The 17,970-nt window shown below is 41.8% G+C and overlaps 1 protein-coding gene across 2 annotated transcripts in view; it reads left to right on the top strand.

The window, feature by feature from the left end:
• The first annotated feature begins 1,572 nt into the window (after positions 1-1,572).
• Positions 1,573-17,970, top strand: part of KHDRBS2 (KH RNA binding domain containing, signal transduction associated 2) — a 551,370-nt gene continuing 534,972 nt past the window's right edge. For both annotated transcript variants that reach the window (XM_055000857.1, XM_055000848.1), the window contains exon 1: positions 1,573-1,663. In XM_055000857.1, the coding sequence (XP_054856832.1) occupies positions 1,573-1,663 (91 nt within the window). The remainder of the gene's footprint in view (positions 1,664-17,970) is intronic.

Here is a 17,970-nt window from a genome sequence, read left to right as displayed (position 1 = left end):
AAATAGCTAAATAGCTATCAAAAGAGAATGGGCCGGAATCTCTTTGTTCTCTAGGGTTCTCCCTGCTGATGTGGGGAGGGCGGAGTATAAATCTATTAAATTAAATTAAATTAAATTAAATTAAATTAAATTAAATTAAATTAAATTAAATTATTCCTATGGCCACTCAGAAATGCTGAGTGATTTCTCATTCCTGTTTAGGATAGCAGAATGCATTTTTACAAGCTTCTTATTCATTTTTGCATGTTTCAGGAAGAGGTGCAATGAGTCTTCACAGAGCTACATTGAAATGGGAAGTGCAAGGTGAAGGAGGGAAACAGGCAAACTAGCTTAGCTGTGCCATTGCTGCCCTGTTGTCTGTTAAGAACTGCCAGGTACTTTGTCTTCATCTGCAAAGAAGGCCAAGTCTGAAGGAGAAATCTTGCTGTCCCTTCGTTTGTTCAGACTGGAAAGAGTTCGTGCTCCCCACCCCCACCCCCAAAATTAGGCTTCTTTCTCCTGTATGGAAATAAACTGGAGAAGACACTACAGATGTCATTAGTCATTTCTCATTGTACTCATTTGATAAAAAAGCAACAATCTTTGGCCTCTTCATAGTGTCCACTTTTAAAAGCCACTTGGGACAGAGTCTAAGGGGCACTGCTACAGGTATGCAGCTACACAATAGATGGAGAGTAAAACAAGCCATTGGTGGATTAAAGCAGCAATGGGTATCGGTTATATTTATTAGGCATGACAATAAGCTCACTCCCTTTCGCAGGGAATGCAAACGGGAAGCTTGTGCGTAAGAAAGGAAAGATGGTCGGTCCCTGTAAAATTTAAATATCAGCCATCAAGCGCTCAACATCCCAACAGAAGTGACAACTTTCCCTCGTCGGTTTGATTAGTAGCAAGCGAGAAGGAAAGGGAAGGGTGTGACAGCCTCTATAAGGGCGGCGGGTAGGACAGAACCCGGTCCCCCGGGCTTCCCCTGGGTTTGCAATCGGCAACTGTTTCGGCTGAGGTGGCTCTGCCCTTCGCCCCGCTTCAGCACGTTGGACAGCGAGCGGCGCTTCTTCGCTTTTGCCTCTCCTCATTCCCACAGGCGCCGCCACTCCAGCCCGGGCCGTCTCTCAGCCGGCCAAACGAGGGCAGAGCCAATCCCGCTGCAGCGCTGCCCTATACCTCCCCACCTCCCAGCGCGCACTCGCCAATGCGAAGGCAAGGGAGGTGGGAGGAAGACTTCTTCTCCCCACCTCCCTAGTTAAGGCTTCTGGAATGAGACCGTAGCTCAGTGACGGGCGGAGGGGGGCGAGAGGCACGCGCTGACGGGAGAACAAATACACGCGCCTTTCGCGGGAGGGGAAAGGACGGAGGGAGGGAGGTGGCCGCGGGAAGCGCTGTCCGAGGTCCTGAAGCAGGGAGCCAGAGGTGTGCGGCGCCTCATGCCACTCGGTGCGTGGGAAATTGAGGCATCCCAAGTCCAGAGAGGAGAGGGCGACAGACCTGTCTAACCCGACGAAGCTCCGGCGACTGTCCTTTTCCAGCAGCACTCTGGGCAGGCAGCTGATCGAAAGTACGCCCGAATACACTATGGAGCAAGAGAAATATTTACCCGAGCTGATGGCAGAGAAAGATAGCCTGGATCCTTCCTTTGTTCATGCAATGCGCCTTTTGGCTGAAGGTAAGACTTTGCCTGATTCTCCTGTATGTGGGATCGCTCGCGATTGCTTCTCTCTTTCCTTTGCTGTGCTCTTAGGAAAGAACCGGTAGTTGCTCCTGCCTATGTATAGTGGACTAAGATCTTGCATGTTGCCTTGAGACTAAGCTGAGACGCGTTAAGGGCACAGAAACATGCAGATGTATATCCCTCGATAGGAGAGAGAGCAAAGCTCTCTTTGATATGATCTCAGATCTCCATACAGCCAGCGGCTGCGGAGACAGACGAGGCTGATAAGGAAGGACTTAATCACATTAGAGATTGCAGAGCAGAAGCAAGTCGGAAAGTGCAGTGGGAAAGAGACTGAGTTTTGCTTTTTATTTTTTATCAGCACATTGCCTTCATCTTAATACAGTCCTAGGAGTGTGCGTGTAATAGAAATCTTAGCAGTGAAGGCTGTATTTAGGCAGCGTTTCTTCAAGTGCAAGGTTAAGCTGTAAATGCTGGCAGGTTTCAACAGAAATCCTAAGCAATAGTCCAGGCAGTTTTTGTTCAGACTCTAGAGTAGGCTTTTCTCCAAGGATCCTGTATAGGGGAAAAAAATTCAACAATTAGGAATTTTGCAAACATCTGTTGGATATGGCTTTTATGGTAAGAATAGGGAACATTTAGGGACAGAAAAATTAAGATTTTTCTCCAGTTCCAACAGATTTTTGAAGCAGGTTTAGAAATAACTCTTGCTATCCAAAGTGTACACTATGTCCCTTAAAAAAATGTTGTAAATATTTCCATGTATTAAAGAAGTGTCAGGACTGTAGCCAGACCAACTGCTGCATTTCCATGGAAAGGACTGGTTTCTACTAGAAGGCTTTGTTTTTTTAATAATAAATCCTCTTTCTTAAATGAACTGCTAACGTCATGTTTTTCTGTGTGGCAAGTAGAGCTTACTTGTTCCCTAATTTTATATACACAAAAACAAATACTATTGTCTCATGGAAGGCTTTAGAGTTTGGGTTTTTTTTTAAAAAAATGTCCATAGTTTTATACAGCAACAGCAAAATCGATTACACTACCTATAATTCAGCAATACTTTCATTTGACTGCAGTGCAAACATGTTAACTTTGCCAATTGTTAGGTTCTCCATTGTGGACTAGGATGGGACATGTTCATCATAACCATGAATGCTTGATGACTTTTGGTGTGTTTATGCTGGGATTGGGAACTACTTCTCTGGGAAGTTGCTAAAGAGAACTTTGCAAGTTAGTACCTTGGTATAACTACTTAGATACATATTGTATAACTGGTTATCAGTACTTAAGGTACAGAAACACTATAATCAGGTGTGGGAGGACTTCCTTGGGCATATTTATTCTACTTTAAATGCATATTATTATTGTTTCCTTAACATATGATAAGACTGGGTAAAGTATGAAATAATTTTGGCATATGCAGGTCAATATGGTCCATACAAAGTTGGAAGCAAATAACTGATTACAAAAATAAATCTATCTATGATTTGTCTTCAGAAATCATAGAAAAATATAGTTAGGTAAGTAAATATTACTCTTGTGACCTAATCGGCTTTTTACAAAACTTAAAATACTTTACCTGATATTTCCTGACTGAAGGAATCTTCAAGTCATCTTAAATTTTTGAACATTATACAAAAATCAGATTATTTTCTGCTGATAATGGGGAAGAAAAAGAATTTAATATATTTACAATAGTTACGTTGCTTCTATACTATGCCAGTTTATGAAGCAGATAAATTAACACCCATGGGAAAAATCTAAAAATTTCCCCAAAGGGATATACCACATGTATGTAATTTGAACTTTTCCCAGCAGGGGGAACTATCTACTGAGACACTGTGTGAATTTCAGAGAAGGAAGGGGGGGGGAACAAGAGAAAAATAAAATGGGTGTGGGGAATGAAAGTACGTGAACTAATTTTGTTTTAAAAAATAAAGAAATAAAGGGAAACCCACAAAAATATGTTTGTATTTGGCATTTGGCATTTAAACAAGAAATATAATCCCTGTGACTCTTAGGATTTAGTAACTTATACTATGCTATTTTCGCCCCTGAATGTAGCTGTAGATGAGCATATGTGAATATTAAAAAGAGACTAAGGTGAGCTGCCTATGAAAGCTGGAGAGAATGCTAATGTGAAATCCACACCAGCTACCTGGCATTATCCTTCAAAACACCATCTGTCAAGGTTTCTGGAGCTGCATTTTAGGTATCTACTAAAAATGAGTACTGAGATGCAAACTTTCATTAAAGTGAGCGTACCTACCTGGGGCAGCACAAACTACACACCAAGTAGTTTCAAACTGCCTTGTTGCAGACTCTCCTTAAGAAGGCAGATTTTATATATTATGCCACCGTTTAACACGCTGTGCCATAAACAAAATCATTCATTAACTTTTAAAATGATTTCTATGTGATCTCTGTTGGAATTGTGACGCTGATACTGGCTGTTTGCTATTAATAGCAAGAAAGCTGATAAAAGGAAATACTTTTTTATTGTAACTTAGGAAGTGTTCCGATCGGTAATGTATTTCAATGAAATGCACAAGTAAGGTTCTTTTTGTTTGTTTTTCAAGGCTTTGCATTCACTTAGACGTGGAAGTTATTTTTCATGTCACTTGCTAGTGCTTTGAGGGTCAGAGTTAGCCAAACTTATTTAACACCCTCAGGAAGACATTCAGGAAACAAATTCTTTAAATAGAGTTTACATTTAGAGTAACTGATTCAATCAGAAACACCATCTGCATTTTCCTAGGTTCCCGAAGCAAAGAACGTCATATGTAATGTCCTGTATGTGTAATTTATTATTTTTAATGGCTGATTTGTTTTCATTTGAAATCTTAATAATCCTTTCAATATGAAAGGTTTGTGTGCAGATAAATTATTTATTTCAAGGTGTCACTCACTAACCTTCAGATCCAGTTTATTTTATGTTAGTGGTTCATAAAGACCCAAAAAATAGATTTTAGCATCAGTAATTTAGCATCAGTTGCAGCAGTCTAAAGTTGAACATACCACCATCCCAATAGTGCCTATAACTGAATCTGCACACTTATGTGAGGAAAAGTACTCTTAAACTCAGAGGGCTTACTCCTCAATAAGCATGCACTGAACTAAGCTCAACAGAACATAGTCCACAGAAATAGTTGGGTAAGCAGTGTTGATTTATCACCTTCATTGTATAACTGGCAATATAATCATAAGCAGAGTTACGTGCTTCTACACCCATTGACTTCAATGGACTTAGATGACAGAAATTCTGCTTATGGTAGCATTGCAGGGTATGTAGGGCTTTTTTTCTGGGAAAAGAGGTGGTGGAACTCAGTGGGTTGCCCTCGGAGAAAATGGTTACATGGCTGGTGGCCTCGCCCCCTGATCTCCAGACAGAGGGGAGTTGAGATTGCCCTCCATGCTGCTTGGTGGCGTGGAGGGCAATCTAAACTCCCCTCTGTCTGGAGATCAGGGGGCGGGGCCACCAGCCATGTGACCATTTTCAAGAGGTTCCGGAGCTCCGTTCCACCGCGTTCCTGCTGAAAAAAAGCCCTGAAGGTATGGCATCTTGGTTCCCACTGAAAACAAATACTCTCTTAAGTGTTTAAATATAGTGGATTTCAATTAGGAATATACACCCACCTTCTTCTGAATTTGTCCTATGTATGGACACACCTAGTATCTAGAGCTCAATTTACACAAGTATATTTCTTAAAGCTTGTCCTTTTAACCTTGTAGGTCTCTCAGCTTTAAATCTTTAATACACAATTAAATATGAAGAGGATTCAGGGGAAAATATTCAGCACCTGTAAAATCTCTGTCCCTGCAAGAAAGTCCCCCCAATAATAATTGAGCAGTATTATGCAGCTGCCTGTTATAACAGGCAGAATAATTACTCGGCCTTTTATGTTCATTGTTAAAAGTATTAACTGTACAGTATCTTGCAGTTAACCTTTCTAGCAGGCAGGTAAGATATCATAGTACATCATTCAACCAAGTTCCTTCCACTGGCTATATGAACATTTAAGTACCTAGCAATAAGAGTATTTAAACAGCTCCCTTTATGTGCAGTATTTTACTGTTATAGTCACAGTTAGGGCTAGCCATCTAGGTTTCAAGTCCTCTTCTATACGCACTGTAAAGGTGACATGACATGAGCTTCAGCTCTTGTGTGAGTTTCAATGTGCACAAGAAGGAGAGGCGAAATATAGTTTAGTGATTCGTGATATGTATGGCTTAACTGGAATCTGCAGTCTTGCATTCTATTGTTTACCAAAGCACCTTCCACCCCATTTTAATTTTGTTTTCATCAGCAAATATGAGTGATTAGGAAACATAACAGAAATGCAAAGTTATGCACATTGCAGAGGGAAAAAATAATTGAGGCCCTCCAAGGCCAGTGGTGGAATTCTAAATTAACTGCTATTTCTCTGTAAATAAGGGATCCTGAGAGCCATGGAAAAGTTCTAGATAATATCCCTGAACGTGAAACATCTCACCCAGAATCAACTTTCTGTCCAATATATAGCAGGAAGTTCTTAAAGGCATGAGCATCAAAGCAGTGCTCCTGGACAATTCCTAAACCACAGTTCACAGAACCCACACAGTTAGCTCTGTGAACTCAGCTTGGGTTTGACTGGGATTGCCCCCCCCACCCCCAGGCCAGAATCTTTGCAACTGCACAGAATCTTAAGCAGGGCATGCTGTGATGGGGGGAGGGGGGGAGAAATTCTACTCAGAGAAAATGAAAGTGAAACGTCTCATTCATCATGCACCAGCCTTTTAAGAACACCTAGGGGAGCTCTGTGGACACAGGGCTGCAGTTCTCATCTTTTCAGTGAAAACTGTTATGTGAAGAACATATGACTTTCTAGATTCCTTCAAATGCTTCCTTGCCCACCTTGTGAATGGAGGATGGCTTTGCAGGCTGCCCGTGGAGGGGACAGGGGTGAAAAGGCAGGATATAGTTTTGCCAGTTGCCTCAGCCTCATGCAGGCAGGTGGGCATTTGACTTGCTGTTGTTTAGGCTGAAAGTCCTACTCTCGTTGTAGTTATTCTTCACATTGGCCCTGCTTGCTCTCCCACTTACTGCAGGGTCAGAACAATCAGATGTGCTTAGATGGCTACCTTAGATTTGTCCTCCCTTTGTTCCCAGTTGGCAAGGTAATATGATTCTCCCCCCAACAGTACTGAAGGAATGCATTCCTTTCAGGAGCATAGGTCACTAGGAGTAAACATACATCACTAAGACAACAGATCTGGATGAAGGGGGTCTCCCCTAGATCAGGTTCTCAAACCAACTTAGAGGAACAGAAATCTGAAACCCCTCGGGGTTCTCCCACGTTGTCTAGAGGGTTCACTGACTGAGGAACATGTGCATGTCAGTCAGTTATCCCTTGGTATGTGTGATTATAAAGAGACAAGTTCAGTGCTTGTGATTGTTTCAAGGTTTCAGGCCATGAAGCATACCCCATTGGTAGGAAAAGACTGAGCCTGAGTCACCACGGACACGTTTCAACTGTACTGAAGCATTGGTAGTTAGATAATAAATGTAACTATTAATCCCTTGCAGAATTTTTGTTTTTAATAAAGTTGTGGTTTATTTTACAATCTGTCTCTTATCTCTGCATTCCTAGAGCTGTTTGCATTAAAATGGCGGACTTGGATCTGAGGTACCCAAGTTCAAATCCTACCTCCACAACTGTATTTTCTCATGCATGTCACTCTGTTTGAGACACACAGTTCAGTCTTAAGCAGAGTTACTCCCATCTAAGTCCATGGGCTTAGATGGGAGTAACTTTGTTTAGGATTGGCTTCAATCCATATACTTTGGAGTAAGCTCATTGACCTTAGAGTCATTTACTTTAGGCAAAGCCTGCTTCGACTTTCTTATTAGCATATTAGGACACATTTCACACGGACTTATAATTTATGAAGATCAAGCTAAAGATTTCAAAATACCCTGCAAGTTAAAAATTCTATAAAAAGAATAGCAGCACTTACCTACAACAACATTTGTGTATTTTAATTGTATTTTTCTTTGTGAATAGTGTACTATGTGAACTCACAACAAAGTTTGATTTTACTACTCAGTACTTGAAATTTGCTTTCCATAGAAGGTCTGCTCGGCTCATTAATATATACTACTGCTGGGAATCAAGGGGCTGTGATAAGGTCATTGCATGCAAATTATTTTCCCTTGCAAGGTACCCTGTTATGAAGAGTGTGTCTTGTTTCTAGGCGGGAAAGGTTATTGCTTAATCCAGTGACCTACTGCCATTCAGACACTTGCTATTTATTTGTGGATAGTCGTAATTACCGACCCAATGATATCTTCGGTCTTAGCCACAAAGATAATTTATTCACAGATGTTGTCTGTGTATGGCTTGGAACAAAGATCAACTTATTGCAATATAATTTTCTTTTACAATAAATTAACCGTCAATAACATTTATTTACTATAAATGGCTTTTTTGCCTATTTTGTCTTTTTCATCTGTTTCAGGCAAGAAGAGATCTTAGTTCTCCAAGTAGATAAAAGGATTTTTTTTAAAAAAAAATCAGGCTGCAGTACTAACAATGCTTTTCTGGGAGTAAGCCATAGTGAATAAAATGCTTAGGCTTGCTCCCATATTTACTTAGCAGGACCGTCCTTATCAGAATGTCACTCATTGAAGTCCATGAGTTTAGATGGGTGTAACTCTGCTTAGGATGGAACTGTTAATAAGTAAACAATTTAAAAGACTAAATAGGGGGTTGATTCAGGCAAAATGCTCACCATTTGATGTAGGGTTGCCAGCTCCAGATTGTGAAATTCCTGGAGATTTGGGGTATGAGGCTTGGAGAGGTCAGGGTTTGGGGAGGGGAGGGGATCTTAGCAGGGTATAATGCCATAGAGATGACACCCCAAATCAGCCATTTTATCCAGGGGAACTGATTTCTATTGCTTGGAGATCAGTTGTAATTCCTGGAGATCTCCAGCCACCACCTGGAGGCTGGCAACCCTAATTTGATGGCCTGTCACTTCCTGAAAAAGCTTTTCAGTGGAGACAGCTCAAAGATTCAGATGACAGTCAACCCATAATTGACTATAGCTTAGTACAGCACAGACTACACAAAAAACTCACACATTCAGGCCCTGACAAATGAGCTCAGTAGAAGTTTCTGGGAAGCCTTGGCAAAGGGTTATGGCACAGTGCATGCCTTGAATGCGGCACTTCCCAGGCTGAATCCATGTCATTTTAGCTATGGGATCTCAGATAATGGGTGCTTGGGAAGGACCTTTTCTGCCTGAGAGCTGTTTCCAATCAGATAGGATAGACCAGATGGGTTAGACCAGAGCCAGATAGATCAGTGATATAATGTCTATAAAGTTGTTTCACACGTTTTCATAAAGCTACTGCCAATCAGAGTAAACAATGTCTGACAACACAGGGCAATCCATTGACTCAGCTGAAGGGAGTTTTGTATATTCATGTTTCATCAAGGTGAGGTACTGTCGGGTGGCAGTGGCTGAGTTGCTGCCTTTTGGAGATGGGATAATTCTGCCCCTTAAAGGGAGAGAATCAACAGCTTGTGGATGCTGTTATATTTCAGTCTGGATGCACACATGTCAGCTATAGTACATAGATGCCTTTACCAGCTTCTGCTGGTTCATTGGCTGCTGTGTCAAGAAGTGAGATCTGGCCACAGAGATGAAAGCTTCATGTTAGAGTATTGTAATGTGTGGTCTTTTCTTGAGGACAGTGGAAACTTCAGCTAATCCACAATGCAGCAGAATGCTTAGCGCACAGACTGTAGGCAGCATATTATGCCAGACCAGGATTTATCTTAATTAGTTATTGGTTTCCATGCCCAGTTCAAAGTGCTTTTTTTTTTAAGCCAAAGAATCTGAAGGACTACTTTCTCCCATATATTCCCACATGAATACTGTGTTCATTCTTGCTGATCCTGTTCCATGTATTGCACCTAGAGAAGTGAGGTCAGTGGCCAAAAAGGACAGGGCCTTCTCATTGGTGGCAGCTCTTACTTAGAATACTTTCTTCTTTTCCTTTGACTGGATTCATTGCTGACCATCTTTCGATTTCAACAGGGCTTCTAAGCATGAAACCCCTAGATTAATGCCAAAGCTTGCAGCCCCAAAGAATCGAGTGGGTGTTGCACTCTGTTCAGGCACAGAGCGATGAGGGACTCTGAGAGGACTAGCAGGAGGAATGTGGAGAAACAAGTTAGGAGGGTTTGTCTCATGGCTAGCCAATGCCAGAGAAATGCAGACAACCTTAGCCTGCAGAAGGACACAGGGCATCCACAGCACACACACCCCAACCATGGTCATACCTACAGAGGTAAAACTTCCTGGAGGCTAAAGTAAAGAACAGATTTTTCCTGCAGGCAGGAAGGGAATGGAGATCTGCTATGGAATGGTCTAAAGTAGAAAATAACTCTCCCGAGCACATTGAGGAAGCTCTCTCCATTTTTCTCTGGCTCTTAGGTCCCGATAGTCATGAGTGTGGGGAGCTGCATAATTTTCTCACTCCCAAACCAGTTCCTGACAGAAATAACCCCGCTTTTAACAACCTTCCCCTCCGTCCTGTAGTTTCATTGTGTAATCTTTTCTAATTGTTGCGGATGTTCCTAATGATTTTGGTAATTATGTTTGATCTGGGTTTTGTTTTTAATTGCTTTATGTATTTGTTTTATTATGTTGGGAGATCCCTCAGATATTAATGCAAAGTGGTGGTATGTAAGTGTTTAAAATCAATCAATCAGGTGTAAAGTTTTGACTTCAGATGTTAAGAAAGTTCTCTCTCTGGAAATTAATCTATGATGCCTGGTTTAAAAGTGCAATACAGTTCTTGACAAAAACTCTCTTCAATCAGGTTTCACTGTTTATAACTGTTTGTAGTTAGAAAAGTCTTCTCTTCTACTCAGTTCAGTTGCAATGTTTTCAGAGGAACCAATGGGAGAAACTTTACTCACTCACAACACGAACGGATTCTTTTTTTCATGACAGCTTGTCCAAACAGCTGTTGGCATTGTTTAAATCATCTTACACACTCTTATGTTTAGTATCTCACCTATTGAACCGTATGGGCTGATAAATAGGCAATAAGTGCTTTGAATTGGCATGAGGGCTGCCTCATCGTGGCATCATTGTCACAACTTATAGTGTTGGTGTGCTGATGTTGTTGATCGCTAACCCAAGACCGTGCTTGCCAGTGCAAACATAATCAGGCTTACTCTCTTCTAAGCCCATTGACTTCAGGGTGTAACAGTGTTTAGGATTGCACTGTGAGGGTAGAATTGAGTGTTACTTCTGCTACTGTTACTAAGATCTTTAGGGTAAAACTAGTGTTGCAAGAAGCACACAGATACAATTCATACTGTTAAAGGGGGAAGTTTGTTTACTGAATCAATTTGCAAAAAGTAGTTACAATGCAATAGCAATTACATCTGGCAGAGTCTTCCAGGAGGAAAATTGCATTGGCCAGGAGTAATGACCCATCTTGGATGGTACTCTAGACTCTCGCTGTATATTTAAGCAGATAGAGATGCAGTTTCTCTAGTATTTTATACCACTTATAAGACTATTTGTTGTTGTAAAATACTTTGGGTTTCCAACATTCAGGTGGTGCCTGGAGTTCTCCCAGAATTACAATTGATCTTTTCAGTACAGAGATCACTGGGGGAAATGGCAGATTCAGAGGGTGGGCTCTCTGGTATACCATAGAGTCTAAGAGAAACGAAAGTCCCTTCCCAGGCACTGTCCCCAAATCTCCCAAACCAGAGTTTGCAACACTATATATGCTATCCAAGCAAAGATAGAAAGGAAGGCCTCACCGCATTCTTGGAGTGTTTTAGATGAGGTATTCCATGGTGCCCACTGATCTTCCCCTTACCTTGTTTTTCATTTCCACACAGAAGACAGAACATATACAAGTTAATTTCTGCTCACTCTCTTTTAATGTCTGTGTGGCCCCACTGACTCATGAGCACTGTCCCTTTTTGCCCTCTGGGTATTTAGGGTTCACCAATAGCTGTCCAAGTCATCTTCTAGCACGTACCACCCATGCAGCGCCCTGCCCTCAAAACCCTCAGAGGGGCTTTTGCACCTTCTCTCTTGTGCCCACTGCCAACATTTAGTCCTCGAAGGAATGATCCACAGGGAAGGCCCAAATCCCTGGATATGCACATTTTCAGGTGCATTCTTTGGTCTGAATTGGGCACCAGAAAGATTTAATTAGCTTTCCATTTCTGAGCCCACGCCTTGGAATATAGTTATTTATTTAATTATATTCCATCTATTCAAGGTGGTTTACACATTCGATTTTAAAACCCTGCCTCTCTCCAAGTGTGGCTACACATGGTAACAGAAGTTCAGCAAGGTTCAACAAAATTATCATTCAAAAATTTGGTCACCATCATCAGGGATAAACACAGTCCTCCTTCTAAACCATTGCTCCACCGAGTCTGAGAGCACGTAACAAAGAGGTTCTGTGTTTATGGACCCTGGGGAATGGGGAAGGTGTGTGTCAAGGCGAATGTTGGGCAGCTGTGTATGCACGCACACACTCTTCTTTTTGCATCATCCCAAACCTGTCAACCCAGTTAGTTTTTCCTCAATCACATGAAAATTCACACAAGAATGGACACCAAAGAAAGTGAGTGTTGGAAGTGGCTGAGTGTACACAAGCAGAGCAGAGCCAGCATGGCGTGCCAGCAAGAGAGCACTCCATTGCCAACTGGTCCAGCACAGCACAGCACAGCAAGGACAAAGTCAATACATTTTACCTTTGAGTCTTGCTATTATGTCATGTTTCCCTTTACCTTCTAGTTTCGTTTCCATGATGGGGTCCATTTGAGTGAATCCTCCTCCCTAATTTGTTTCAGAAGCCTGAGCTGAGACTTCTGGCTGCTGGCCTGTCCATGCACTGTGCACTGTGTGCACAGAAAGAGACGGCTAAGGTTTTTCCTTCATGGGAAGGAAAGTAGAGGGAGGATGGCCCTCTTTTTCCCCTATTTTTTTCCTAGTAAAAGTGGGAGACTGGGCAGGTTGCTGGCTGCCAGTCTCTCTTTCTGACTAAAGCCATTAACCTAGAGCTGAATGAAAAGGAAAAATGAGAAACTGGGATCACAGAAGAAACTGAATGAGAAAGTCTCATGGTTGTGCCCCCAAATAAAAAAAGAATCTGACCAGATTGGTCCTTCCATGTGGAATACTGATTTGGAAAGACTGGGTGGGGAAAGGCGTGAGTGCAAGTGTGAGTGTGCAATACGCGCCTGATACCTTCCCATCATTTAAAGCTTGGTTAGCATTTTTAATAAGCCCCCAAAGTTGCAAGGCTTTCTGGGCAAGGTGAAATTCCGCCTGATGCTTCTTGATTCACTATCTTTGGAGGACTGCTTAAGTGGCAGTGAGTGGCGCTGGCATCACGGCACCTAAGTGAAGGACAGCAGCGGCAGAAAGCCACTGGATGGGCACAAACCAGCTCCATGCCTGGGACCTCCTGGCTCTCCTTTAATAATTGCCTTTTCTTTCCAATTTTCACCCTAATCCGAATAACATGAGCCTTTGAGGCAGCAGGGGCTCAGAGGCTGCAGGAGACCCCTCCCTCCTCAAACCCATGTGTGGAAGCTACACCAGCCTTTCCTTATAGTGTGTATAAAAGCTCACAGAAAGGGATGGTGAGGGCAATGCTGGTGCTTATGGCACCATGCTGTCTGCTGCTCCGCTCTGGTGCAAAGCAAATGTGGCCCCTATGAGCCACTCAGTGCCAATGCCATAACCCTATTACCCAAGAAGCACTGAAAAATGCACTCATGCATGCCATGCACATCTCTTTCCCTCCAACCAATTGGCTTCATGTGCAGACAGACTTGCCATTAAGGAAAACAAGATGCTGCCAGATGGTCCCCAATTGCCGGGCTTGCCTGTGCAGCCTCTGTGCTGTAAGTACAGAAACAAAACACACAAACTTTTCAGCAGGGTGGTGAGGAGGGGGAGTCATTACAGCCTTATTTCCTGGATTTGGTTCAGAGTTCCATAAGCTGCTTTAATGAGATGAACCAGCTAGTACTGTGTGTATTTTGGCTTGTTTTTTCATTATGCACACCCCTGCTAGAAACTGCAAGGTTCCTTGGAAAAGTTTCCCTAGAAAATCTCTGCACTATCATTCCTAAGCAAATCTGCACTATCACTCCTAAACAATATTGAACAGGGTAGTCATTAAAACTAAGCTAAGTTTCTTTGGCTCCCTATTGGGGAAAAGGGAGGGGGATAAATGAAATAAATATGTAAATAAATAAATTAGGGAGCCCATTAAATTGACCCTTCCTATGAGTTGTCTTTCCTTAAATTATTAAAATCAGCAAAATGGAAGCTACTGAGAAACAAAAGGAAAACAAGAAAACAATATCTAGAGATATTTGTATTCAGCGCTATTATAATCTTCATAACATTTTTGAGACTAAAACCATTAAGGCTCTCCTCAAGGATAAAGTTTCTTCAGATGGTGCCTCTGAGTGCAAAGTTCTTGGGGACCTGGACCTATAATGACCTTTGGACTGGGCCAATTGACTTCAATGCGGCTCATGTGAGAGCTCGGTATTCTCAGTGGAGTGTTCATATCTGTGACTGATAAAAGACTGGACTTAGAGCATATGTGACTTGTCTCTCGTGACATTCAGAGGCAAGATCATGCATACAATCAAGATCTGCATCATGCATAATAGCGTGTGAGTGACACAGTGCACATATATATACAGTGTGCACACGTATACGTACAGTGTATACATGTATATGTACAGTTGTGCACAGTGCACAAAAGCCCAGTTCACATGTTAGACTGAACACACACACATTCTGTTTGTAAGGAAGAGCCAACCTATGGGTACTATACATATGAAACTGGGGACTAGTAGGTTTTAAATAACACATAAATGTAGGTTATGCATTCAATGTAATGTGAGAATTATTCAATGCATGTACAATGTGCACCATACACTGATTATACATTCATTCACTTTCTCTTGTGAACAGGACTAAATTGAATTCATGTATGCTGAACACGTGAAAAGGCTAATGAACTTGATTGTTTCCATTGTTACACTGAAGAGTTATTGAAGCGAACCTAGCAACTTCTTCCTATTTGTCATTTCTAATTTAAGGAGACCTCACTCTTAGGGTTGTTCTGAGACATTTAATACTGAAAAGGCAGGATGTGAAGAATGTTATAAATCTGAAAGGTTCTTTACAAAAAAAATAAACACCCCTGCAATTGTGGCAATCAAGAAAGAAGAAGAGGAATAAAGGAAAAGGTGTATTAAAATACATATGGTGTGTTTCTTTTCAGAACAGATTCTCCCTCCACCAACAAAGGAGTACAAAGAGAAAGAAAGATGGAAAGAGACATATTTCAAGTGTTTGTTTGTGTGTGTGCGTGCATGTGGGCAAGTGAATGTATTTCCTTCTTCTGTGTCCCTGAAATTCTTTCATCCCTTGAACTGACATGATACATGTTGTCAGAGCTACTAGTGGACTACATAAGGGCATGGAAAGAGAGTGAGACTTTCAGGGTGAAGAATGCGCTTCAGTCCCTGGGGAGTGCAAGTGATGCTACAGTGCGCTCCTTGGCAAGCTGCATAAATCATTGGCTTTGCAGCATGGGAGGCCCTGTCAGATAGAAATGCACTGAACTGTACAGTACAAGGAAGGACTCTGTTGTATCTGCTATAATTATTTCAGCCAAGAATATTTTCATTGCTTCTTTGCAGAAACTTTCAGGCATGGAAAGGTCAGCTATGAGTATCTGGTTCATATTACCATACATTTCACTGCCCAGAGGCTATAAAGGGTTATTGCTATCCAGACCAGAAACTTTCATTATATATTCTGGAAAATCAGGAGCCCCTTAATGGTCTGCTAGCAAGTTATAAGACTTTGGGCTTCCTTATTGCTGATAAGTTTACAGACGTGCATGTGTGCACAGAGAGAGAGAGAGAGAGAGATGGAAAAATCCATCCACTCAAGTCACTCACTGTAGTAAGGTACAGAGAACAAACTGCATCATCAGTAAGTCTTGGAATTAGCTCATTGATCTTTGGCTAATAAGCAGCCCAGTAGTGAAAAGATCAGGACGAGGCTTAAAACAGCCACAAGTAACAAGCCGAGCCTTTGGGCTTACATACTGTCTGTGTGACTTGAACAGACAGATGGCTAGTTTCAGAACAAAATCCCTGGATGATGCTCTGAAAATATGACTAATTCCCAGCAGTACAAACACCCTCAGAAAGAAGGCAGGCATCATCTGACATCCCAACATTGTCCCTCTGCCTCATTAGTCCTAATCTTCATGGTGAGGTTGTATGCATCAGATTTGTTGGACATGACTCTCCACCACCACCACCCATGACAGTTTCCAATGGCCAGTCCATGCAGAAAATGAAGCTTTCATATAAATGCTTAGTAAATGACCATTATCTAATTATTCAGTCATTGGCTAAGAAGTTAAAGTTCTTAAGTTAAATAAAATATAATAAAGAATAAGAGAGAGATGGTGGTTTCAGGTCTGTATCAAAGCCATATAGAAATCCTTACTGCATCATCAGTCACAATAGGCCCCAAATCACTTTAAAGTCTTTCAGTGAAATCCTAAGCAGAGTTACTCTAGTCTAAGCCCAGTCTAAGTAATACTTGCTTATTACACAAGTCCAAAGAATCCATAGAGGATAAATGGATTGTGGCAGGAGGCCCTTGATTGTGAGCAAATATCCTTGCTCTGTTAGCCATGTTCTATCTACACAAATAACAAATAACAGCGCCAGTTTGGTGTAGTGGTTCAGAGCAGCAGGAATCTAATCTGGAGAGCCAGGTTTGATTCCCCACTTCTCTACTTGAAGCCAGCTGGGTCAGTCACAATGATCTTAGAGCTCTCTCGGCCCCAGCCAACTCACAGGGTGATTGTTGTGAAGATAATAATAACACACTTTGTAAACTGCTCTGAGTGGGCATTAAGTTGTCCTGAAGGGCAGTATATAAATTGGATATCATCATTCTTGAATCCCTCTCCTCCCCAAACCTCTCCTTCCCTAGGCTCCATCCCCCAAATCTCCAGGTATTTCCCCATCCAGAGTGGACAACCCTACATTTTATGTATGTGGTCTGATACAGGCAGTCAACAGTTTTCATAAAATGGTGCAAACCTCGGTGAAAGCAGAGTTGAGTTGCTAATCATTAATCAAATAACAAATCCATTAAGTTTATACAATAGACTTCCACATAGCAATCAAAGAAGCAACAAAAGCACTTTGTACAGATCCAGCTGCAAGCTTTGGGTGCAACACGGCTCTAACGTCACACAGCAGATGCTCAGCACTGAGAGGAGATAAGAGGACTCTTCTCAATAATGCAAATGAAAAGCAATGGATATTTATTACCCAAAGAACACAAGTGCTTGAAAATATCCTCAGGAGTCCTATCTGAGCTGTACTAAATGGTCTCCTGTTTTGATTTGGGGGGGGGGGTGTACTTGGAGAGGGGAATAAAAATATTTTCAACAACAATCCCCCCTTTCATTATGGAAATATACTTCTTTTAAAATCCAGCTCTCTGGCATAGTTTCCCCTGTCTGCAGCTACTTAGGCACCACATTTTCCCATCTAATTACTGATTCTTTCTGGATTTGTTACATGGGCTGTAGTACAATGTCATATGAGGCCAAATCGGCAACTGAGATGAAGGACAGTGGGATGGATTCAGTCAGGTTTTTTTACTCAGTCTCCCATAATCTAGCCGCACCCCACATGCCTTTTGTCCATGCAGGTTCCATGATCCCTCGCATAGCCTTTTTATTGGTTGTGAATGCAGCGATATTTTCAGATTTATTTGTTTAAAACATCAGTATGCTGTCTTCCTACCCAAATAAGTATAAATAGTATAAAATAATTAAATGAAAACATACAAACAGGCAACACAAAGAACAGGGAGGGGGGGTCAATAAAAGTTATTGGGGATATGCCAAATGAAACAAACAAACAAGAAGTCTTCACCAACTGGTAGAAGACAGCAATAGAGGGAGACAGGAGAATCTCCCTAGGGAGGGAGTTCCAAAGTTCAGGCACCACAACTGCGAAGGCCCTTCCTTGGGCTGCCACATGTCTAGCCTCAGATGGCAGGGACACCCAAAGCAAGACCTCGGAAGATGACCTGAGTGAATTGATGGGAGAAGGAGGTCCTTAAGGTATGCTGGTCACAAGCCACATAGTGCTTTAAAGGTCAATACCAGTACCTTGAATTAAGACTGGAAGCAA

The sequence above is a fragment of the Eublepharis macularius genome, chromosome 1 (genome assembly GCF_028583425.1).
Source record: "Eublepharis macularius isolate TG4126 chromosome 1, MPM_Emac_v1.0, whole genome shotgun sequence".
In the NCBI taxonomy this organism is placed as follows: domain Eukaryota; kingdom Metazoa; phylum Chordata; class Lepidosauria; order Squamata; family Eublepharidae; genus Eublepharis; species Eublepharis macularius.
The sequence above is the reverse complement of the archived record's forward strand: the minus strand, read 5'-3'. Positions and strand labels throughout refer to the sequence as shown.